The 25866-nt window shown below is 44.6% G+C and overlaps 1 protein-coding gene across 4 annotated transcripts in view; it reads right to left on the bottom strand.

Annotated features, from left to right (window-relative positions):
* OSBP2 (oxysterol binding protein 2) overlaps positions 1–25866 on the bottom strand; it is a 159192-nt gene that overhangs the window by 131103 nt on the left and 2223 nt on the right. For 2 of the 4 annotated variants that reach the window (XM_033098269.1, XM_033098270.1), the window contains exon 2: positions 3410–3667. The exons of the other annotated variants lie outside the window; for them this stretch is intronic. In XM_033098269.1, the coding sequence (XP_032954160.1) occupies positions 3410–3667 (258 nt within the window). The remainder of the gene's footprint in view (positions 1–3409; positions 3668–25866) is intronic. 4 annotated transcript variants of the gene reach the window in all.

Below are 25866 nucleotides of genomic sequence, written 5' to 3'. Positions count from 1 at the left end.
TAGGGGAAATTAGGTGAAGAGTATATGTATCTCTGTACTGTATTTGCAACTTTTCTGTAGGTCTAAGTTATTTCAAAGTAAAAATAAAATTTAATGCTGCCATCACCCTCTGCCCAGGGTCATAGCTGATATGAAGTCTGTGGCCAGAACCTGAATCACTTGCCCCGAGGCTCAGTGACTGGGCTGGAGATATTCCCAATGTCGGTGAAGGACAGAAGCCCCCAGCCCGCGTCATAAAGCCTGGTTCTGGACGTGGCTCTCCAGGGGGCAAGGTGGACGCACCTTTGAAGATGACTAGGCCAAGAAGAGTAGAGGTGGGTGAGGCTCAGGGAGGGAGGGAGAATCTCCCAGTCAAGACGAGCCTGAAAACCAAAATTCAAAACCCTGGAATAAAACCAGTGCTAATAAATAAGTTAATAGAGTCAACGCTCAGAGGATGAATCATTCCGGTTAGAATAGAACTATCAGAACAATATGAAAAAATAATAATATAAATAGGCTTAGGATTCTCAAAGAAGAAGGAATAACATCCAATAAAAGGAACAATAATTTATAAAATAAAAGTAGTAAAAATGAAACAAGAACAGGTAGATATGAAAAAATAACAAAAGAATTTCCAAAAACGAAAATATATCAGATAAGCTTTATCATCTACCCAGCACTCAAATCTAAATTGAACTTTAACTCATTGTAGTTACTTTTCATTTAAGGACTTGAGGAGATTAACTTTTCAGTTTCACCTTTCTGTGTTATTTGGAAGAACTTCTATAGAGGCATACATGAATTTGGGTATGAAAGACACCTTAACATGACCATGGTCCAATGCATCTGCTTGTCTTGGAATTTAGCTCTGCTCTTTTTTCTTTCAGTTAGATGTTCTGTGGTCAATCCATTTTCTACCAGTAGCCAAAGTGATGTTTTTTGTCCTGTTAACTTAATGGTTAAAAATTTCAATGGCTTCCAATTCAGTCCTGAAATGGCCTAAAATCCAGGGACATATCTTAAAATTCAGGTTGTGTTTGGGAGTGGCACACTTGTCCATGTTGAATATAAAAGGTTCTGTTTCTCCCATTGTGAGTCCTGGCTGAAGTAATACTCTCTCTGAGGGTTGACCTTCCAGAGCCCCTCAACAGCCCAGATAGTGGAAAAGTTCAAGCCCCACTCATGTCACACTGTGGACCTGAGCCCTGCAAGCTGCAGTGGCAACGCCTCTCCCTAGGGGCCTTTGGAGGTACACAACCACCCAGAACCACCTATTTTCACTGAGCCCTGTGCTGCTTTGCGGGCCTCACTATCGTAGGACAAATAAGGCCTCCCGGTTTGTCTTATGGGCCTCCCCGTTGTATCAGAGCTCATGGTCAGCATACGTGATCACATGTTAATATCTTCTGCCATTTTTAAAGGAGACAAGTTTTGAGGCATTACTTTACATTTGGTGGATATGTTGCATATTTAGAACAAGTAGAAACCAAAGATGGAACACGTGAAGTAAAACTTAACTGCAAGAGAGGCTGCCATAACTAATATCCTTCTACATGAGTCACACCAACTCTCAACCAAATGATACCGAGCAGTTCTGATGGCCAATGTCCTTACCGGAGACAAGAGTGTGACATCAACCGTCAGAACTTGGAAGCCTGTGATACTTAATGTAGAACTTCCTGAGCACCAATTAAGCTGTAATAGTGAATGTAGCACTATGGCTAGTGACTAACCCACCTGTACTGGGCACAAGCTCAGAGTTCCCTCACCATCTCCTCCATCCCCTCTTTTGGTCCCCCATTTGTCCTGACACCCCTCCATTTCTTGACTTGGGCGAAGTGCTGAAACTCAGAGTATAGGATCTGGTTTCCTGAATGCCCACCACGAGGCTGGGTTTTTGCAGCCTCACAGATTGAACAATGACCACTGAGAAGGAAGAAATGGATGAGAAGCAGGCAGGTAGGTATGCCTCATTTATCCCTTCTGTGAACCTCTCCAACGTATGGTTTATCCTCACAAACCTTCTGGAGAAATCCATGAGCCCAAAGAACATGAGTGGCCTCTGTAACCCTTGCAGTTTGCTGTGAAGAGGTGGTGGCCTGTTAAAGTACCACATCACTTTGCATCCTTCACTGGCTTTTTTTTCCCTTTTTGTCTCTCTATCCCCATGGCTCATTCTACTGCCCCACTGAGTGCCCAACCGGCCGGCAGGAGCGACCAACACTGAACCTCCATGGGATGGCCCATTCTTGGCAAGAACAAGACAGCCACTAACTATTATAGATCAGATCCCTTCCAGCTCGGTGGGGTAAGCAACTTGTCCTTACTGGAATCCACGAGTTTCCTGCTAATGGGGTTGCCTCCAGCAGCTCCACAGTCCACAGTTACTGAATCCTCATCTGCTGGCCTGGATTCCCATACAACACAGTCTCGGACCAAATCTCCCATTTCAGCCAAGAGGGTGCACCAATGTCTCCTGACTGTGGAATTCACTGGTGTCCCCATGAACCCTGCCATCACTCAGGAGCAGCCAGTCTAACAGAACAATGGACTGGCCTATGGAAGGCTCAGCTGAGGCATCGAATGGAGAAATGTCTTAGGGGCTTGAGCTTCTGCCCTCCGGTATGCAGTATGCCGAGAACTCACCACTGATTCTGTTGCCACGTCCCATATAACCGCAGCAGATGGGGCCAGGAGCGGCCCGGCTCACGGCCACACACAGTAATCCCTTGCAGAGTTTGTGCTTCCCAGTCCCATACACTTGGGCTCAGCTGGCTTAGAGGTTTTAGTTCCAGGGCGAGGGGAGAATGTGACACCATGAGGCTCCACTGAGCTGGAAATGGACTGTACCACTGGCCACCTTTGGCTCCTCGCACCAGTGACGAACAGATCAAGAAGGGAGGGACGATACTGCTGGGGTCACTGAGGCTAACTGCCAGGAGGAGGTAGGTTAGTGCCACATCTGGGGATGGGAGAACATCTGGCTAGAGCCCAGGGGATTTCCTCGGTCATCTCTTAATACTTCCACGTCTGGTAATGGCTGTTAATGGGCAAGGAAAGAAGGAACTCACACCCCTCGGGGCAAACGTCCCAGACCAGCCAACGTGCTAAGGCAGAGTGAAGATGATCTCAAACGGGTCACCTTCAAGGAAGAAGGAAGACAGTGAATATCCATTACAGTGTCAGGACCGGCCACAGCAGCAGAGAAGGAGCTTGTTGCGCAACCTTCTTGCTTCAGTCCCCCCGGCGACCCCAGCTGGCCACCAGGAAGGGGGCTCTGTCACTGACGGGGACTTGCACCTCTCGTTCCAGGGACGGGGTAGAGACACCTTTGTTTTCTCAGGAGAATGGAGGGCCCCACATTGCAGTGTGGGAGGGCACGAGCAGACCTGAGTAGCGCAAGGTGTGGAGAGTATTGGACACAAACCTTGTGCACCTTCTCAGATTCACTCGACAGCCTCCTTCTCTGTCTCTCGGTGGGTGTCTCAGCCTCGCCCAGTCATCCCTCCACTTCTGGACTTGCATCAAAGGCCACAGTGGGAAGCGGGAGATGGAAGCCAATGGCGCAGATGAAGTCCCTCTCCGTTCTTCCCTCTGCGGACTGCTCAGAGGTGCGTTTTCTCCTCGCATATCTTCTGGATAAGTCCATGCGTCCGACCTGCAGGCTGTGTCTCTCTGCAGCTCACTGAGAAGCAACACCCGACAAGTAATGCACTGAACTGCTTAGTTACTTTTATCTTCCCTCTGCTTCACTTCCTGTGTCTGCCTCACCGCCCTGGAACTGCAGCTGCCAAGCAAAGTGTCGGCTCTTTCATCCTTGCCTTGGGCTATGTTTTCTAGCGAACCTTCCCCAAAATGTTCACGGGCAAGAATAAAATTGACAGGGCAGCAAATTTGAACCCAGACACACGGAAAGACACGAGCCATTCATCTGGAGCACAGCACTCAGCCTGCGTGTGACTTTCATTCAATGCCAGCTCAAGCTGACTCTGATTCACTTGGTAAGTTCCCCTCCAATCTCCAAATTCTAATGCAGCAAGTACTTCCCACGATCTACTCTACAAAGGAATTGTGTTAGAAACTGGAGAGGGGGTAGATGTAAAGATAAATAAGACACATTTTCTGGCCTCAAAGAACGATTCACCTTGTAAAAGAGGCCTATAAATTGCCAGCTGCTATTGAATAAACAGAGGGAAATAAATTCAAAATAAAGGGGGTGTTTGCTTTATGAAAACTCATTGAGCTATACTCATAGTTCACTTACTTTTCTGTATGTATGTTACACACATATAGTATGTTCTATGTTACATACATATCAATTGTCATTGAAAAACTGGCTTCAAAAACCAACACCAAATGGAAGAAGAAGCTGCCGGTGGTGGGAGCTCAGGAGACAGAATGACCCTTTCTGCCCCAGAGCGATCAAGGTGGTACACTGGCGCAGAGTCTCAAACCATGAGGGGATTCTGCCCTGGCAGACGCTAGGAGGAGGGCCCAGCCAACCTAGAGCAGCCGAAGAAGAGGGTTCCAGCCATGGCCTGGATTGATGATGAGTGTTGTGAATTAAACAGTGTCCTCAGGAAGATATGCTGAAGTCCTAAGCCCCAGTATCTGTGAACGTGACCTGATTTAGAAATAGAGTCTTTGAAGAAATAATCAAGTTAAGATGAGGCCATTAGGGTGAGCCCTAACTCAATATGACAGCTGTCCTGATAAGAAGAGGAAGAGAGACACAGAGACACACAGGGAGAAGACGGCCATGTGACAACAGAGGCCGAGATTGGAGTGATGCATCTCCAAACCAAGCAACACCACAGATTACCGGCCAACCCCAGAAGCTAGGAAGGCCTAGGAGAGATTCTCCTCCAGCACCTTTAGAGACAGCACAGGCCTACTCACACCTTGATTTTGGGTGTCTAGCCTCCCGAACTGCAAGACAATAAATTTCTGTTGTTTTCACACAACCAGTTTATGGTGCTTTATTACAACAGCCCTTAGGACACTAATATGATGGCTCAACAGACGAGTGGAGGAATGACCTTCTAGAACCTCGCACGCCGCTGAGCTGGTTTGTTCCGGCATGCCACTCATGGGGCTCCACTTCACCCCTCCACACAGTCCCCACCCAGAACTCAGCCCCTGCGGCCCCCACACGGCTCCTCTCGTTACTGGAGCAGCCCTGCCCCAGAGCTGCCCGTCCTGCTCGGACTTTTCCCTCTTCTTATACCACAGAGCTCGGAGAGCTGAGAGTGACCCACAGCAAAGATTCCAAGGATTCAGGTTCTGCCAGTGACACACATTCACACAAGACCTAAATGCGGAAGCGAGTTAAGAGGGGAGCGAGCAGGACAAGAGGTATCCATTGCACTGGCAGGAACTGTGACAGAGGAGAATGCTTTTGCAGCCAGCAGCTTACCTACCAATTCCATGGCTCCCTGGGGTAGCGTCAGCAGTCTGCCCATCACAACAGCGGTCGTCGGAGTCTGGGGACCCAGAAACTCCTGCCTCTCAGACTCCAGATGCTCCTCAGCCTCCCAGGGGGTCGGAAGCTGCCTCACCCTGGGAGCACAGCCTTTCTGCTAACCTCAGCCAGAGTCGTTTCTGCTGTGCGTGGCTGAGCCCTGGCCGAGGCACCTCCCCAGAGGCAACACCACCTCGGAATGGACACCTGTGGCTGCAAATAAGGTTTGATGTTTGCTGTTCAGGACCCCTGGCAATCAGGGCATGCGCAGGCCAACCCCACGCATTTGCAGAGGTTTTAAAATCTAGATCGAGACATGTAAAAAAAAAAGTGTGCTCAGAAAATGCAAGCCACTGACAGAGAGACAGTCACAATAAGTAAACCCAACAAAGAACTTGTACCAAGAAAATATAAAGAACTCCTAAAATTGGTAAGAAAGAGGCCAACCACCCAATTTAAAAATCAGTAAAAGACGTTAACAAGCACTTCACAAAAGACGATATCCAGAGGGCTAATGAACTCATGAAAAACGTGCCCAACCTCATCAGTCATCAGTAAACAGTAATATGCCCCGTGACCCAGTAATTCCACTCCTACAGACTTCCCATCTCTGTACATGGGATGTGTAGCTGTAGCTACCAAAAGATATATGCTGGAATGTCTGCAGCCCCCTCCCTAATAGCCCAAAACTGAAATCAACCCACATGTCCATCCACACTACAATGGATCAACAAATGGTGGTTTATCCAGTTGGTGGTTTATCCATATGAGGGAATATTATACAACAATGAGAATAAATGCATTAGAATCACACCTAATAACCTGGAAGAACCTCACAAATACTGGAAGTGCCAAAAAAAATGTATACACATGACTTGTATTCATCTTTTGTTATCAGTATATACAGAGGGTGCCAAAAAAATGTATACACATTTTAAGAAAGGAAAAAAACTGTATTAAAATTGTAATACTCAATATGTATTACCGATAACAAAAGATGAATACAAGTCATGTACATAATATACATTTTTTTGGCACCCCCAGCATTGTGTATTACAATTTTAATAGTTTTTTCCTTTCTTAAAATGTGTATACATTTTTTTGGCACCCTCTGTTTAATGGTGAGCGGAAGCCAGACACAAAAAGAACTTACTGTGAGATTCCACTTGCAGAAAGTAGAATAACAGGCAAAACTAAGCTCTGGGATGAGAAGTCAAGACAGCAGTTACCCTTGGAGGAACAGTAATCTGAGGGGCCTCCTGAGGGGCTGATCACCTTTTATTTCTTCACTGGGGATGGTGGTTATTCAGTGTCTTCATTTTGTGAACATTCCCTGAGCTATACACTTATTTGCCTACTTTTCCTTATGCATATTGTACTTCATTAAGAGTTTATACTTAAAAGAAGAGGGATGGGGATAATTCTTTCCGGGCAATGGTGGCAGCAGCCAACAGCCGGTTCTCAGGGGCAGCAGAGGTACTGGTGCCTGGGTGGCATCAACATCCAGTGTCTGGGTGGCAGTGTCTTTTCCAGAACGGTTCTGTGACATGACTTTCATCATGGATCTGGCTGCTCAGCCTACCTTGTTTTCACCTTTCTTCTGAGTGCTCCATGCTCCTGTCTTTCCAGGGATCCTGTGAGCCCCTGAAGAGCCTTCCAGCAATATCTTTTTTTGCTTAACAGATCCAGAGCTGGTTTTCCGTTGTTCTCGACTAAGAACTTGCTGGTACACATAAGAACAGGTGCAGGAGGGATGGCAGAGAGGGCCGTGAGGAAGGTCGTACCAGAGACACAGGCAGGAGAAGAGTTTGGTCCTTTTACCTCTCGGGCCACGGGGATGCTGTTAGGACCCTTCTGGGTCTAAGTAACGAAGCTCAGTTTATTCATTCTGACCACCACATCCCGAGGGCTTGCCTTAGAAGTGTCTCACGTGGATTAGCCCTTTAAGATGTGATTAGAAAGGTAGAAAGGTTATGTCCCTGTTCCAGATACAGAGGCTGAGGCTTGGAGATGCGGACAACTGGCTGGGGATCCCACGGGGACCGAGCCAGCAGGGCCAGGCCCACGCACTCACGCCCAGCCCTGCCGTTGACCCACCAAACTGCACGGACTTGTCACCCCAGGTTGCACGTGTACTCTCAAAAGTCATCAAAGCTGGTCAGGTGCCACCATTCAGAAAATGCTCAACATCAGCAGTGGCCCGTCAAACAGAAGCATCTACTGTGCAGCATTCACTTCTGGAGATGAGGCTGTCACTAGGAGACCTGACACTGTTTCATTTTGCTTCTGGCCTCATTCTTTGCCACTTAAAAGTTTCCCTTGAGACCTGTTAAATAAACGCTGCTATAAATTCTACAGGAAGGACATTTCTAATGTAATTTTTTAAATTAAAATTAAAACAGAGACTCGGGAGCCATTCTCCAGTTACTGAAATTCACATCACTACATTTCTACACAAACAGAGGACAACAGACAGTAATTTATAATGCACGGAATACTTATCAATACAACTTTCATCTAGAAATACTTTGTATAAGAGGCCGTCACAAACATGACTCTTTTGGTCCTCATAAGGGCTCGTAAAGTGGGCAAAGCAGATATTGATTTGTTTAGCAAATATTTATCAAGCATTTTCTATATGGCAGGCACCTGTAGGAGGGAATTAGTGCCTTATTTTATAGCCACGAAAGGGGAGACCAGGAAAAGGTAAATCATGTGTCCCAGTCCATAGAACTGGTAAGACACACGGCCAGAACTGGATCTGGGTTTCTATGCTACCAGCACAGGGGCTCTTTCCATGGAGAATACTGGGATATCCATCCAGAAAATACGTGTTGCTTTACCTTGTAAATTGCTCACTGTGTTTGCCACTTGTGAGCTAGAACACATGTTCCATGAGACACAGATCTGGCCTGTCTTGTCCCTGCCCAGCTCAGAGCTAACACATACATGGTGAGAGATGATGCGCTGGCTGAGTGAATTCATGCATGAGTGTCACACAAGCAGTGTAACAAACCCAGGGAGATGACCCAGCCCCCCCCACCCCCCACCCCACCAAAGTTCTGCTGACTTCACATGTTGCACGTGGACTAACAGGGTCACAACACCCCACCCCACCAACATCCCTCACTGAAAATTTGTTAGATCCTTTTAGTGGTTCCATCAAAATATCAGAATACCACGCACCACCCGGGGACATCTAAGGTGGTTCCTACGATTATTAAGTGGAAAGCTTGTCACGGAATGCTAGGCAAATGCTTTAAATCTCAAGTTTAGACTAAAGGTCATGTCAAGTAGAAAATAAAGGAATGTGACACTTTTTCTACCAATGCAATACATTTCCAGGTTACTACAGTTTTGAATTGTGAGGTTGGTCTGGCTAAAGTCTCACCCTTGGACTTCACCAAGTAAAATTCCGAGTGCTCTCCAGCATGCCTCAATCTCTCAAGTCCATCCCCTTCCTTCACTGTAGCTGCTCTGCTCAGCCCTGCTCTGGGTCATGGTCATCTCTCACCTGGACAACACTCACAGCCTCTTCATCAGTTTCTGCATCTTGCCCTGCCCCTGCTAACCCACTCCCATGCTACATTTTTCTAAAACTTCACTCTGAGTCTGTCAACATGTTGCTTTAAACCCTTCAACTACTCTCCATTTTTTTTTTTTTAGGATGAAGTCCTCATTCCTGAGTAAGACTTACCAATTCTTCCTGAGCTAGTTCCTGCCTGCCCACTGCTTCCATCCCAGCCTGCGAGTCCTCTGGACTGAGATGCCACTTCTTCCAAGAAACTTTCCTTACATGCCCTGCTGTGCTCCCACAGCCCCGCCAGCTTCCTCCCTCATTGCTCTTACTATCTCATATTCTGATCGATGCTTTATCCATCTGTAACTGTCTAATTCTCTGCTGTATCTCCAGAATCTAGCAAGTGTTGGCCATGCAGTTTGTGCTCAGTAAACATTTGTTAAATGAATCAACTCAACTTGCAACACCTTTCATTTGATCCCAAAGATCACTGTTCTCCAAAGTAAACAATGTTTCAGTGAAACAATGTTTTCTTGACAATCAAGATTGCCTTAAACATCCATTTAGGTAAAGCAAGTTTAATATACCTAGGAAATGAGTGTTCTTAAAAATCCATCCATTTGAAAAATAAGCAACAGCTAAACAATGAACATCATCAAGCTTTCTGTTGCCATTAAGCTGTGGAATTTTTTTAAATGCTCATCTTACATTTTCCAGCTGTTTCCATAACAGGTTTAATAGTCTCATCAAAGAAATAGAAAAGTCTCAGAAAAGAAATAGAAGATATAAAGAACCAAACGGAAATTTTAGAACTGAAAAATACAATAACCTAAATAAAAATTCAGTGATGGGCTCAACAGCAGAAGGAAGAGACAGAGGAAAAAAAGTCAGTTAACTTGAAGATAGAAACAATAGAAATTACCCAATCTGAACAATGGAAAGGAGATAAACTGAAAAAAAAATGAACAGAGGCTCATGGATCTGTAGGACTAAAATAAAAGCACTAACATTTGTATCACCGGTGTCCCAGAAGGAGAAAGAGAAGAAAGAAGGCGGGGGCAGGCAAAGTATTTGAAGAAACAATGGCTGAAAGTCCCCAAATTTGACAAAAGACATAATTTACAGATTCAAGAAGTGGAGCAAAACCCAACAGGATAAAAAAAAAAATCACATCAAGATATCATAGTCAACTACTGGAAATAAAAAGACAAAGAAAAATATCTTGAAAGCAGTGAGACAGAAGAAACACTTGAGAGAAAAAACAATGTGCATGATGGAAGATTTCATCAGAAACCATGGAGGCCAGAAGAAAGTGGCACAACATTTTTCAAGGACTCAAAGAAAAGAACTGTCAACCCAGAATCCAGTGACAATATCCTCCAAGAATGAAGAAAAAGTAAAGGCATTCTCAGATGAAGGAAAACAAAGAGAATTTATCAGCAGCCAGCCCTACCTGAAAAAAAAAGCTAAAGCAAGTTCTCTAAAAAGAAAGGAAGTAATAAAAGGAATCTCAGAACACTGAAAATGAAATATCATAATAAGCAAAAATATGGGTTAAGCCAATAGACTCCTCTTGAGTTTTCTAAACTGCGTTTGCAAAAATTAAAACACTGCCTAATGTTCACATGTCTGTAGAAGAAATATTTAAGACAATTATATTATAAATGGGGGGAGAGGAAAGGAACTTACAAGGAGATTAGGTTTCTATATTTCACTAAAACTGTTTTAAAAAGTCATGAGTAGATTTTGTAAGTTATGAATATTATATTAATAATATATAGATGAATCACTTTAAAAAGTTATTCAAAGAGATATACTCAAAAACACTACAGAATGATTAAACATAGAGTTACCATATGACCCAGCAACGCTAATCCTAGGTATACACCCACGAGAAATAAAAATATGTATCCATACAAAAACTCGTACAAAAACATTTATAACAGCAGTATTCGTAATAGCCAAAAGGTGGAAACAATCCAAATATCCATTTATGGATGAATGGACAAAAAAAAATTCAGTATGTTCATACAGTGGAATTATATTCATATAATAGAATATTATTCAGCCATAAAAAGGAATGAAGTACTGATACATGCTACAATGTGGATGAACCTTGAAAACATTATACTAAGTTAAAGAAGACGGTCACAAAAGCCCACATATTGTTTGCTGAACCATTTTTAAATTAATTTCACGTGTACAAAACAATGTAATAGTTAGACATTTATACCCCTCACAAAGTGATAACCCCCTCCCCCAATCTACTACCCCTCTGACATCGTATATAGCTGTTACAGTTCCACTGACTATTTCTTATGCCATATTCCACATCCTGTGAATATACATATATATATATATATATATATATATACACATATATATGTTTTATATATATATGTGTATATATATACACACATATATATATATATATATTAAATTATAGTTGACATTTTGTTTGATTCCATCCATATAAAAGTCCAGAACAGGAAAAAACATAGAGACAGGAAATAGATGAGTGGTTGCTTAGGTTGGGGGAGCAGATTTGAGGAGGGCAGGGCAGTGATAACTAAAGAATATGGGGTTTCTTTTGGAGGTGATAAAAACTTTAGAAAATTGACTACAGTGATAGTTATACATATCTGTTAATATATTTAAAATTTAAAACCATTAATTTATATATTTTAAATGGTGGATTGTATGGTATATGAATTTTATCTCAAAGATTAGAATAAGAATAACAACTGCAATATAGTGAAAGACACCAAGTCAAGGAGATCATAATGATACTGAAAAAAAATAAGTCGTCAGTAAACTTGGAGGGATGGTAGGACTCCAACTCATTTGTTTGATAACTAGTGAATAAAGGAAAGCATAGAGAATTTTCCTGCCATTTCCATATTAACTAAACCATTGGGTAACCAAATGATTGATGAGGGGAAGTTCTCTATAAAATTATTCCCACTAATAAGTTCAAAAGGAATGATGGAGTATCACTTTGCAACTTGTAATGAACTAACGGGTCTAGAAAATTATCAACAATGGCTGCTGGTGTGTGTGTGTGTGTGTGTGTGTGTGTGTGTGTGTGTGTGTGTGTGTGAGAAAGAGAGAGAGAGAGAGAGAGAGAGAGAGAGAGAGCACCAGATAATATGTGTCCCAGTATAATATAATTATACTACTATACTACTATACTATATTATATTATACTGGGTCTTCTAGTGAAATAAGACCGGGTCTTATATTAATTTTTGCTCCAAAAGAGGCATTAGAGCTGATTGTCCGGCTAGGTCTTATTTTCGGGGAAACCCGGTACCCATAGCAGAGCTGAACAACTTTGGTGACGAAGGGGGCTTCTTGTGTCCCAGTGAGCCAGGCACAGAAATGAGGCTGCGAACTGAGTGTCTCAGGAAGAGAAGGATGACAGGTCCCCAGGGCACAGGGCTGGATCTATTTCAAGTGTAGTCGTAGGCCTGTAAATCCAAATTCTCCTACACAGAACAATTCAGAATACTCTTGAACAGATCTGTCTTTTTTAAAAAATCATCACACAACCTCTATAGCTGCAGCCACAATCGACAGGATGTTCCAGCCACCTAGATTCTTCCTTTTACAAGCGAGCTATTAGCTTAAAAATCCAGGAGCACTAAAAATACCCCCGAAAAATACTACACTAAGCAAAGGAAGTTCTAAAAAGAGAATCAGTGACCACGCCAAGCAAAAGACTGAAATGCTATGAATTCGAGGTCAATTAAGGGAACACGTGAGTCAAGATTTAACACACCGAGGTTAATTACAAATTTAAATGCACAGATTATGATTTTACAGATCTGATGGTGAGACATAATCTATTCAGGAATTCTACTTTTTCCATTCATGGCCTCCAGTATTATAAGCATTGAATTAATATTAGATCAAATAGTGTTACATAAAAGTGACTCCCACCAAGCTTCAATTGAAGCAGAAACGGCAGCTCAACTCCTGTCAGAACACAACAGCAGCCTGCAAAACCAAAGGCCTCACACCTCGAGCAACATGCAGGCTTCCGAAACAGAGGCTGTGTTTAAAACAACCATCATCCCTGCTTGGCATGTTCATTCTTTCGTCAGTCAACATGGCAGATCAGGCACTGGGTTCAGATCGGTGAACAAGATAGATGAGGTCTGGGCCTCCATGGATTGGTAGCTCTCCTGGGCCTCCAGAGCACCCAGCAAGAGTGTGTGACCTTCTGCCTCCCCTCCGCCATTTGGCCTGAAGGAGAGAAGGGCCCTGTCAGCAGACGGAGTTACCCTATGACAAGGTTCCTGAACTCTGGGAGAGGCCACTGCCTGGCTACCCCCAAAAGAGACACGGCTGCCTCACCCTCTGGCAAATCCAGCCCTGCTATCCTTGACGGTACCTGGAGTTAAACAGGAAGTTTTCACCAATTAAGCATTCACTACTAGCAAAATCCTTACATTTAAAACATCCTTTCCCTTGTGAAAGTTTAGCAAGTAGGTTTTCACAGTTTGTTTCAAAGAGCCAAGCAGGGCTGTTTACAGATGAGGAAAGTGAGGGTCACAGAGCTTTAGAACCTTCCTCCCACATTAGGCAGGGCTGACTTGTGGAACTAACAGGATCTGATGGAAATAACAAACAAAGAGCATGACTTTGAGGACAGGTCAAAACAGACACTGTAGTTCCTTACTCTCTTGGATCATTCTCCCTGGGAAAAGCCAGAGGCCATTTTGTGAGGACGTTCACGCAGCCCTTTGGAGAGGTCCACAAAGCGAGGAACTGAGGCCTCTGGCCAACAGCCAGCACCGCTTTGCCAGGCATGCGAGTGCGCCACCTTGGAAGTAGAGCCTCCAGGCCTAGTCAAGCCTTCAGATGGGTGTAGCCCTCATGAGACATCCCGAGCCAGAATCATTCCTACTAACCATTCACTCACAGAATGCTTGATCCACAGAAACTCTGAGGTGTTTATGATAGTTTTAAGCCACTAAATTTTGACACGATTTGTTATGTAGCAATAGATAATACAGAGGGACACTGAGCCAGCCTCTCTGAAGATGAAGAGTATGACCATATGGAAGGGTTAAGTCCAGCTGTGTGGGACAGAGAAACATCATGGTGAGGACAGATGTCGCCTGGAAAGTCATCTCAGCTCAACGGAGGAAGAATTTTCTAATCAGAGTTATCTAGGGCACACCAGCTTATCGTCTGAAAAAAATGTTTGCTCTCTGTCACCTGCTGGGTTTGCTCAGAGGCTTGTGCTTATGGGGCAGAGATGCTGTAAGAAGAAGTCAATGAACAGAGAGATTGTTGGACTAGGTGACCTTTAAGTTCCTCTCCTACCTAGAGATGCTTACACTGCCACACCATGCAACTTAACCAGGGACCTGGAAAAAACCTTGCTTGTCAGTTTCCCAGGCCCAGAAGGTATGTCTGTGCAATGTGTGGCCAGCTAACAGTTACTGAACACTGATTGAATTTGTGTTGGTCCTTCTAGGAGGAAACAGACAACGCCTGACTTTCTGGTCCTGCCCTCAAGCTGCTGCACATGCACATAAATGACCCAGTGCCACCAAGTACAGACTAGAGCAGGAGGGGAGGAGAAGCAAGGTCCAAAGCCAGGGATAATGTCTAGAAGGCTACAACACCAGGGCAGGTCACGAGGCACTCGGGTGAGAGAGAAGGCACTACGGGAACCTGTTCAGAGGTTAAGAAAGCCCTAATCCCATCACCAGAAGGAAAAGACTCAAGTTGACAGCAAAGTAAGTTCAAACTTAGGAGAACTGCAGGACTCAGAAGAAAATCACTTCTGTGCCTGCATCTGGCAATATAATTTCATTTTCTAAAAATGGGGCATTTGAGGAAGGTACCTTTCTTGGCACAACGTGTGAACAACTCCGCAAAAGGTGGTGCCCCTACTCAGTCTGCTTGCAGGTCTCCCGAGACCGGAAACCGGAATATACCATTTAGCCCTGTGGCCATGCTACCCTGGGGCTCAGGAGCAAGGGCCCCTACTGTCATTGGACCAAATCCTTTAGTGACAGCAGGGAAAAAGGGAGACAAGCACCTGGATACTGCCCCAGCAACTCCAAAGTACTTCCAAAGGCCTGTGGCCCCAGTGGCAAGAAGGCCAGTGGACATCTGGGGCCCAGCAAGAGCATCCCCATTCTTTCTCTACCAGGTCAGCCACCAGCTTCCCGGCCACCTGGACTCTGGTCCCCGAACCATTAAGTCACTAGACATTTCCCGAACACCTCGACGTGCCAAGCTTACACCACGCGCAGATCAACTATGATATCTAATCTCTCCCTCACTTCTTCTATTTAGCTCCCCATCAAATTCTCAGGAAGTTGGGGCTAGAAGAACACCAGGGATCACCTAATCTGGCCCTCTTACTCTATAGATGAAAAGTGTGATCACAGGAAGGAAGATAAGAGGCTGCGATAGACTGAAGCATTTTTTCCAGTTCTTAATGCCCTCCTTGAATTACAATTACATCCCCACATCCTTTGCCGTGGGACTTTGCAGGATCACCCACTAGAATGGGGAGTGCGCATGTTCCCACCCCACGGATATATCGGATGGGGCCATGTGCCTTGATACAGCCAGTGGAATGTGGACCAGAGTGTGGGCGTGCAGGTTCAAGCCAGGGTACTGTGGACAGCAGCCATCTGCCACATGGCCCAAGGAGAAAAAAAGAAAAAAGACTGGACTACAGAGAGGAAAATATGAGAAGCAGACATGAGAAATGAAGAATGTGTACATCATTTAGGGCAATCAGGCAGTGGGCTGAAACAGCAAACATGTTTGTGAGATTACAGTGTCACTTAAGAACATAAAATTGGTCACCATTGGAAGATAAGAACCAACTTATTATTTTAAAAGCTTGTGAATAAAAGGAAAGAAGCATTTATTCTGCCTTTCCTGTGTGAACCATATCCCTGAGTAAGCCAAAAAGTAGTAGTAAATAAGGGTTTTTCTTTATACCGTGTTTCCCCGAAAATAAGACCTAGCTGGACCATCAGCTCTAATGCGTCTTTTGGAGCAAACTTAATATAAGACCCGGTCTTATTTTAATATAAGACCGGGTATAATGTAATATAATATAATATAATATAATATAATATAATATAATATAATATAATATAATATAATATAATATAATATCTGAGTCTTATATTAATCGCTGCTCCAAAAGACACATTAGAGCTGATGGTCCAGCTAGATCTTATTTTCGGGGAAACACAGTAAAAGCATTCCTGCTAATAAATGAGGAAGAAGTGATAGAATCAGACTAATCTGAGACTGACTGTCACCAGCTAGCTGCTCATATCACAACCTGAGAAGGCACCAGACATTATGAGCTACTGATGGAAGACACATCACCACCTGATCAAGTTTCTAGATCCAGCTACCAAATCAAGGAACTACAGAGGACATCAGAACATGTTAGCCTACACCGAGAGAATGCAATCAGCAAAACTCAGACTGTGGGAAATTCTATGGGCAGAACTCCTGATACAAACAACTGTATCAAAAAATAATTTATGACATTTGAGACAACTGAAACTGTGACCCCTGACCGGATATTTGATGATAATGAGTTATTGTTGATTTGTTTTAGTTGTAACAATGGTATTGTGGATGTATGCTTAAGAATCCTTACCTTTTAATATACATACTTTAACATTTACAGGAGAAATGTGATATTTGGGATTCAGTTCAAAATGGTACGGATGGGAGGGAATAAGATGAAATAAGACTGGCCACGAAGTTCAAATTGTTGAAATAGGTAATGGGGGAATGGGGGGGGGGGTTCATTATACGATTGTCTACTCAGATATGTTTAAAATTCTTCATAACAAAGAGTTGTAAATATCAATGAACACAATGAGTTCTCAATACCGTCACACACGATAAGCTCATGATAAGCCTCGGAAAAGTAGCTGAAAATCTGGGCCATATTGCTACTGTAATAATCCAGGCTGCATGTTGGGTCATTATAACATGCAAAAAGATTAAAATTACAAAGTATGTCTTCTTTTTAAAATAACTCCACTGAAATTTGAGAACCTACTAAGTACAAGATACTACGAGGACAGATAATTAAGTTCGCGAACTCATCCTAGAAAAAGTGCTACATACCTCATTGCTGAATATCACTACGGTCACCTTCGAAGTACTCCCATTGGAAAGCCATGCACCGAAGCCAGTGCCTAGTCCACCCTTCAAAGCGATTTTAGAACTCTTTCTCTGGAATGGCCATCAGAGCTGTCGTTGCATTACCGTTGATGACTTGAATGTCATCCAAATGTCTTCCTTTCAATTTTTCCTTTATCTTTGGGTAAAGAAAGAAGTCATTGGGGGACAGATCAGGTGAGTAGGGCGGGTGTTCCAATACAGTTATTTGTTTACTGGCTAAAAACAGACAGTACCGGGGCCGGCCCGGTGGCTTGGGCGGTTAGAGCTCCATGATCCTAACTCCGAAGGCTGCCGGTTCGATTCCCACATGGGCCAGTGAGTTCTCAACCACAAGGTTGCTGGTTCAATTCCTCGAGTCCCGCAAGGGATGGTGGGCAGCGCCCCCTGCAACTAAGATTGAACACGGCAGCTTGAGCTGAGCTGCCGCTGAGCTACCGAATGGCTCAGTTGGTTGGAGCGCATCCTTTCAACCACAAGGTTGCTGGTTCGACTCCCACAAGGGATGGTGGGCTGCACCCCCTGCAACTAGCAATGGCAACTGGACCTGGAGCTGAGCTGCGCCCTCCACAACTAAGACTGAAAGGACAACAACTTGAAGCTGAACGGCACCCTCCACAACTAAGATTGAAAGGACAACTTGACTTGGAAAAAAGTCCTGGAAGTACACCTGGAAGTACACACTGTTCCCCAATAAAGTCCTGAAAAAAAACAAAAAACAGACAGTGCTGTGTGAGCTTGTGCACTGTCATGATGCAAGAATCATGAATTGTTGGTGAAAAGTTCACGTCGTCTAACTTTTTCACGCAGCCTTTTCACTTCCAAATAGTAAACTTTTACTTCCAAATAGTAAACTTGGTTAACTGTTTGTCCTGTTGGTACAAATTCATAATAAGTAATCCCTCTGAAATTAAAAAAAAAAAAAGGTTAGCAACATCATTGCAATAGTTTGCGAATTTAGGAGATGCTACAGTGAGAAGACATGGCTCCAGGCTCTGGTGGGAGAAGGGAGGTGTTAATCTAATATAGGGAGATGGACCAACACCCAGCTAACAGGGGTGCATGGCCAAATGACATAATCCACAAAAGGGCATCAAAGGAAGGATGGTTCTGCCAGCCTAGCTCATTGCAGAGGAATCCAGGCAGGTCCATGCTGAGGTGGAATCAAGACTGCTCTGCTAGGAGTCTGCAGCAATGAGGGTTCCCCTTGGTGAGGGAATGGCAAGTGCAGAGATCTGGAGGGGAGAATGAAAGGCATGTGGTTTGAAGAGGAAGAAGAAGGTAAGTTGGGTGGGAGGGCAAGGGGGAGATAGGGAGAAGGGAGTGGGTGGGGGGACCTAGCTAGGAAGGGTAGAGAGTGGTCAGCCCAGGGCAGTCACACACTGTATTTTAGGAAGACAGCACCTATTGCTGCTTCAAAGAACACAATCTGGCAGTTTCCTATACAAGCTCAGTAGTGCCATCTGCCCTCTTTTTGCTTTAGGCAATGGCCCAGCGATGCAGATCAAATGGTTATGAGTCAAGACTGTTAAATTGATATTAAATGCACAGAGCTGTGGCTGAGCGTGTGATGAGGTGTCAAGAGGCGTGAAGCTAAGGGATCAGAACTCTGAGAACTCTTAAAAACGGAAACAGACGCAGGAAAGAGTCGCACATGAAAGAAAACAGCATACAGCACCCAGCATGACCCCACAACTCATTGACAGTTTGCTTTGTCTGCATGATTAAAGCCATATCTCTGCGTGGCGACACCTGGTATGTGATTCACTGCACACGGAGCTGCCAATTTCAATTTTGTTCAGGGTGTTTCTTACCATTTCCTCCTCTCCGCATGTCTGTATCCAGTGTACATTGTCCAGGAAATAGGCCCATTGTCTTCTTTCTCCCCTCAGGATAAGCAGATGTTAATCTTGGTTTTAGGAACCTCACATCCTCTCTGGGCCTGTCTTTCTTTGACAGAGGAGTTTTGACAATTAAGTTCTTGAACTGTTGCAACAATGTTGCTAACTAACCTTTCTTGGTTTTAGGAACCTCACATCCTCTCTGGGCCTGTCTTTCTTTGACAGAGGAGTTTTGACAATTAAGTTCTTGAACTGTTGCAACAATGTTGCTAACTAACCTTTTTTGATATCAGAGGGATTATTCATTATGAATATGTACCAACTGAACAAACAGTTAACCAAGTTTACTATTTGGACCTGCTGAAAAGGCTGCATGACAAAGTTAGACGACCTGAACTTTTCGCCAACAGTTCATGGCTCTTGCATCACGACAATGCACCAGCTCACACGGCACTGTCTGTGAGGGAGTTTTCAGCCAGTAAACAAATAACTGTATTGGAACACCCTCCCTACTCACCTGATCTGGCTCCCAATGACTTCTTTCTTTACCCAAAGATAAAGGAAATATTGAAAGTAAGACATTTTGATGACATTCAGGACATCAAGAGTAATACGACGACAGCTGTGATGGCCATTCCAGAAAAAGAGTTCCAAAATTGTTTTGAAGGGTGGACTAGGTGCTGGTGTCAGTGCATAGCTTCCCAAGGGGAGGACTTTGGAGGTGACCATAGTGATATTCAGCAATGAGGTATGTAGCACTTTTTCTAGGATGAGTTTGCAAACTTAATTGTCCAATCTTCGTAGTTAGACAACTACAGTCCAGAAGACTACAGGAGGCATGCAAGCCGAATGCTTGAGTACCCAGCTCCCTGGGAGCTTCCCTACAGAACTGAGCCTGAACCTGCCCGCCTCTTACTAAACTCCAGGACGGATGCAGACTTCCTCCTCCTCCCAGTGATTTGAAAAGGAGACAGACACCTGTCTGTCTCCCATACTGCCTTATACATTGTTAGCCCTCAGTAAATGATACAACCAAAGCTGGTGTGCTCACTGTCACATGTTCCCGACTGCTCCTGGGGGGGGGGGGGCAATCTTGGATTAATAGACTCTCCCGAAAGAAGGTACAAAGGGCTGTAGCAGCTGGAGAACTCACACCAGACATTCCACCAACAGCACAAAAGTACCTGCAGAAGAAGGAGGCCCATGTGGCAAGTGTATCCCAGTCACATGCAAAACCTGGGCCATCAAAGGCCTTGGCGAAGGTCTAAACCAGAAAGGGATCTATGAAGCAATAAAGGGCCAATCACAGGGCTGGAGGCTCCAAGAGAAGGCCCCCAGCACAGAGAGCAGTGGACTCTGTGGTGTGTGAGATACCCTAGAAGACTGGCACGTGTTTCCTCTGATAGGAAACAAGAGGCCATTCTGCCACTCAAAGCCAAGTGTAAGCCTTTACTCTCCTTGAACCAGAGTGAGTGTCGGTTCTTACAGCTGACTGACTGCAAGGTCTGCAAGGTCACTGAGGTCTGCAAGGAGGAAGGAGGTCAGACCCATGCAGAAAGAATGAACGCAGCAGGCCTGAGATGGCTCATCCTTTGAAAGGCCTGTGTCCAAGGTTGGCCCTTGGCTGGCATCTAGGAGTCTGGATTTGGGGAGCCCCCGCTCCACCTCCTTACCTGGTAAGGGTGGCTGACTGCACCTGAACTGCCTATACAACCAATGCGGTCAATGTGAACACCTGCTTTCCTTCTGGGAGTCTGAACTTTGGGAATATGCCAGGCAGAGGGTGCCCATGTGACCAGCTTCCCATGAAAATCCTGGGCACTGAGTCTCTCAAGGGCATCCCTGGTGGGCAACATTTCACACGTGTTGTCACCACTTGTTGCTGGAGGAATGAGCGTCTCCTGTGTGACGACACTGGGCAAGGAACCTTGGGAGCCCGCGCCTGGTTTCCCCAGACTCCACCTCAGGCCCCTCTCCGCTGTGCTGATTGTGCTCTGCCGTCATACAGCACAGCTCTCAGCACGACTCTGGCGAGTCCCGGGAGCCCTCCTGGTGGTCATGGAGCCCGGGTTTGGTCTTGGAGACCTGGACACAGGACCCCAGCGAGGCGTCTGCACAGCATGAGGCAGGTGGACACCATGGCCCGGGCTGCGTCAGCTGGCGTTTGGGGTCCTGGTGCGGCACATGCGCTCCCACTTCTTCCTCCGTTCCACAGGAAAGTAAGGAAGAGCCTACACTCCTCACCAAAACTGCAAACTGGAAATCGCTCTGACACCTGCAGAGAACCCCACAGAAGGGAGGGCCTGTTGTTCGACTGGATTTAATGTGGGGCGGAGGCCTGTCCTCTGATCCATGGCCTGCTTCCCACAGGGCCTTGAATACGTGACACGTGCAAGGCAGACCATCAGGTGCACATGAAACTAGTTTAAAGAGCTATGAGATTGTGAAAAGCCCCTTTAAGAGCTTTACCTTTGCTCCCCATTCCTTCAGCCACTGCCACACTTTACAAAGCGACAAATCATCCGAGGTATATACAGACAACATGCACAAAGTCTTGCAAGCCTATGTAAATACAAATGAGGACCACAGATGTAGGTCACTGGTTCACTGAGGAGGCTATTTCAACACATTCAAATCTGTCAACATAAAATATCCAGAGAGTCTGCATTTCATAACTGTCACTTTTCTGGCACTCCTAGCTTAAGCCAGCTATCTCCAATTTATCTTCCCCATCTTACTTCAGCAAACAATTTTTTGAAATTGAAAACAAACTAAGAAGAATCCAAGTGGCACTAACATACTTGGCTTTCTGAAATCCCATAAAATCACAGGCAATTCTCTTTCATTCACTCATTCATCCACTTCAGACTAAACAAGCTACTGAGGGTGTATCAGTGGCAAAGCACCATGTTAGGCACTACGTGGATTACAGAGATGCTGCCAAACTTGGCCATGGTGTCCCCTTGGCACAAAGCTGCCTCCAGAGATGCCCAGTGAACTCCCAGTGGTCCTTGGATCAATCAGGTGTTTCAAATGGGATAAATCCAAGACAAGGAACTGCCAACACAGGGCATGGAACTACTGAAAGAATCCTGGAGAAGACAAGGCATCTCCAGGGCCATCGAGATGGGGAGCTAGCACCGCAGTGAGGATGCACTGTCCAGGGACGCAGCTGGAAGCGGGGACACCAGTTAAGCAGAAGACAGAGGGGAACCATGATGTGGCACTAGGAATGGAGAAGAGGGACTGACTAGAGGAGAGGGACAGGCAGGGCGTGGCAATTCCATCAGATGTGGGATGAGGGAGGGAGGAGGCAGCAAGCATGACTCAGAAGTTCTCAGCTATTCATAGAAAGAGAGAAGTTGGAAGGAGGAGCAGGTTTCGTGGGGAAAATGACAATTCGTGTCACCAGACCTTGCTGAAAACAATGGTGTGCAGTGTGCCCCTCCAAAATATGCTGCCAGTCCCCTCGTGACCTCTTTGCAACACCCTTATGCTAAACGCTAAGAAAATATACTTCAAACAAATGTTTACACATTATCAACCTGGGCGGTCCTTTTCAGCCTCCGAATGGTCTCAGGACACAAAACACTGGATATTTCAAATTAAAGCTGAATCCAATATAATAAGGCCACCTTCTAGGGTGGAGACCCCAACGGCTTAACCCACAGGCGTGCACTCCCAACTTCACATTTTCAGGGACATTTTGCAACCGGATAGTCTTTTCCATCTGTACCCTTCAAGTATTACCTAAACTGACATTGAAAACACGATTTCCTGGCACGCAGTCTCCATGAGAGTTTGCCTTTGAGAGGTGGCCCCACTGGAAGAATGAGTACATGATCCATCCTAGAGGCACGGTCTCGGTGTACCATTTTCAGGTTACCAAAAAGGGCCCAGCTCACCACATGTTCAGTGGTCTCCCTCAGCCAGAGGACTTGCCAAAGTTATTTCCACTTGACTGCAGCCTTCTTTCTTATAGGCCCAGACTAATTTGTCTGAGGCTTTCTTTGCTAGCTGGCTTAGCCATTTCTACCCATAGATCAGTCTGAACAATAAATACATAAAAAAAAAAATGCTTCTGTTTGAAATTGTTTCCTGAGAAACAAATGTCATTTATAATGGCACCAAACAGGCAAGTGGTACACAACAAAACAGAATTTTGTTTAACCAAATCAGTGTTGTTCTCAATATGGATGAAGCTTGTGTTTGGCACACTCTCCCCATCAGGACTTGCTGAAGTCAATACTTTTGAAAATTCCACGTCATTTGTGAACTTTTACCTAATTTCACGTAATTACATGTTCCCTACAGGATGGGAACTAGGGATAAAATTTTTTCAATGGGAACTAACAACCAAAAAAACAAACAAAACTGAGCACAAAACCATATTCTCCTTGTTGGCATCCAAATAGACATGTGACTAAGAGTGCCAATTAATGGAATAAGAACCTCATCTCCTGTATTTATTTATGTTCCTACTATATTGTTGGAAAGAAGTAAAAACCTGCCGATAATTACCCATATTTCCCAGAAATTCTTTCTATATGTAACTATTTTTCCAAAGAGCATTTTTTTTATTCCTGATCACTAAGTCACTAAGCCAAACTGTTGGCACTATGTACTTTCTCCCTTAGAATAAGCTTAAGTGATTAAATGAGCTTCTCAAGCAAAATCGAGGGCAGAAGTACCAGAGGAAGCCACACGTGATGGAGAAATTCTAATCCAAACCCCCACTGATTTTCTCTAAGGTAAAAATAATGGGAACTGAAAATGCAGGTCAAGACTGTGAGATGCCACAGTATACCCAGTTGATTGACAAAATCAATGTTGACAATACCAAGTTTTGCAAAGGATACAGATCCACAAAACCTCTTATTAATAATTGCCAGTAGGATTATAGACTGGTACGACTACTTTGGAAAACACCGTGGCATTATGTAAAGCAAGCATTCACATTCTCTACATCCTAGCGATTTTGCCCAAGAGAAATTCCTGCACGTATCCAAGAATTTTCACAGTCACCCATCAAGAGGAAAATGTGTAAACAAAAAGTGGTGCACTCACATCCTGGACTGTTCTAAAGCAGTCAAAAATCATATAATGTACAGTACCCTTTTTTATAAAGTTATAAAAACTTTATAACTTTGTGATGGGTATGGTGCAGTCGAAATGAATAATACGGATTTTTAAAAATTGTACATAGATGAGATAAAACTAAATAAAAAGGAAAGAAAGGGAATGGTCACAAGGATGAGATGGGGGAGGGAGCACAAGAAATACGTGCCCACATTTTCTCTGGATACATTTCTCCAAACACCAGGCTTCATTTAGTTAAAAAGAAAGAAAGAAAGAAATAGAGAGAGTGGTCTTTCCAAAAGCGAAGCTAGCAAAAGAATTGGCTCTGATTCCTTTTCTACCAGCCATATCACCCCAGCAAGTAAACCAGACTCTACCTGGCCCGTAAGGAAGGAAGATCATGAATAAAAATTCTTTCACACTGTTTTCAGCTACGAGCACCTGAATCTTGCCTGTATCCCAACCACACACACTGGGAGAGCTACTGAGAGCTAGAGGTCTGGGGAGGGTGGGAGGAGATAACACATGCGTGGCGCTGAGCACAGACGGAGCTCTGGATAACCCACTCTCCTGCTGTCAGAATTAGGAGCCGCAGACCTGGAAGGCGCTCAGTCCTTGACACCCCAGGCAGGACAGCCATGCCCGGTCTAGAAGCCAGAATTCAGATCAGAAGCAGGGACAGGAGAGTTGTGTCAAACATCTGAAGTGCTCAGGGGCAGGAGCAGGGGCAGACCACAGTGTTTTCCAGAAGGCAGAACTGAAGTGAACCGAAGAAGTGGCAATTTTGGCTCCACTTCAGAAGGGTCTTTTCTATACATGGAGACTTACTCATCTCCAGGGGCATTTAGGCACAGCCTGCAAGCCGGACGCCTCTGAGTAAGCCATGGAAGCTCACTCATCCGGCTTTGGTTTACTTCTTATAAAACGGAAATGAGGACATCATGGCCGGCCTCACATGGGACTAACTGAGAGTACAGGGCTGTACAAATGTCAGGACTCATTCATTCCACACAGGCAAGTCAGGCAATAATTCTGCCCACCTTAGAATCTAGAAATGTCCAAAAATGAAACGACAGAGCTGAACTGTGCAAGCACACGAGAAACTTGTCCCCACACCCCTCTCCCCCAAACCTGTATTTATCCCCAGAGCCTTATCAGCAAACAGTAAGAATTTTTCTTAGTTACCCAGAGAATCTGCACATTTGAGATTACCTTGAAATGCCAACTGTCTGTACAGGCAGACCTCGGAGATAATGCAGATTTGGTTCCAGACCACCACAATAAAGTGAGTATCACAATAAAATGAGTTGCAATCTTTTTGCTGGCGGAGGGTCTTGCCTTCAACGTGTAAAAAAATGCAACCTCTGAGAAGCGCAATAAAGTGAAGCGCAATAAAACAAGGTATGTGTATACAAGTAAGTTCAAGAAAAGAAATGGGACCTTTTTGCTCTTCCAATTAAAATCAAACAAAAATGCATGATGTCAGGTTTTACTGCCACTAGAACTAGGCCTTCGTGCCACTGTGGGACCCTGTACTCGTGAACATTACTTTGAGTCCTCCAGGTCACTAGTACCTGGTAAAATACAGGTAACTCAGAAATGCTGAACTCAAGGATGAGTGGGCATGAGGACATCCATCTGGGACAGGCACGGGCTTTGGAAGGCAAAGGCCTGGATCAGAATCTCTCTCCGCTACCTGTTGTCCCCCTGTCAAACCTCTGAACCCCTCATTTGTACAACAGGACAATCCTGGAGACCACCTGTCAGTGTGGTTATGAGGATGAAATAAACAA

Source organism: Rhinolophus ferrumequinum, chromosome 25, assembly GCF_004115265.2.
Source record: "Rhinolophus ferrumequinum isolate MPI-CBG mRhiFer1 chromosome 25, mRhiFer1_v1.p, whole genome shotgun sequence".
NCBI classification, from domain to species: domain Eukaryota; kingdom Metazoa; phylum Chordata; class Mammalia; order Chiroptera; family Rhinolophidae; genus Rhinolophus; species Rhinolophus ferrumequinum.
The sequence above is the reverse complement of the archived record's forward strand: the minus strand, read 5'-3'. Positions and strand labels throughout refer to the sequence as shown.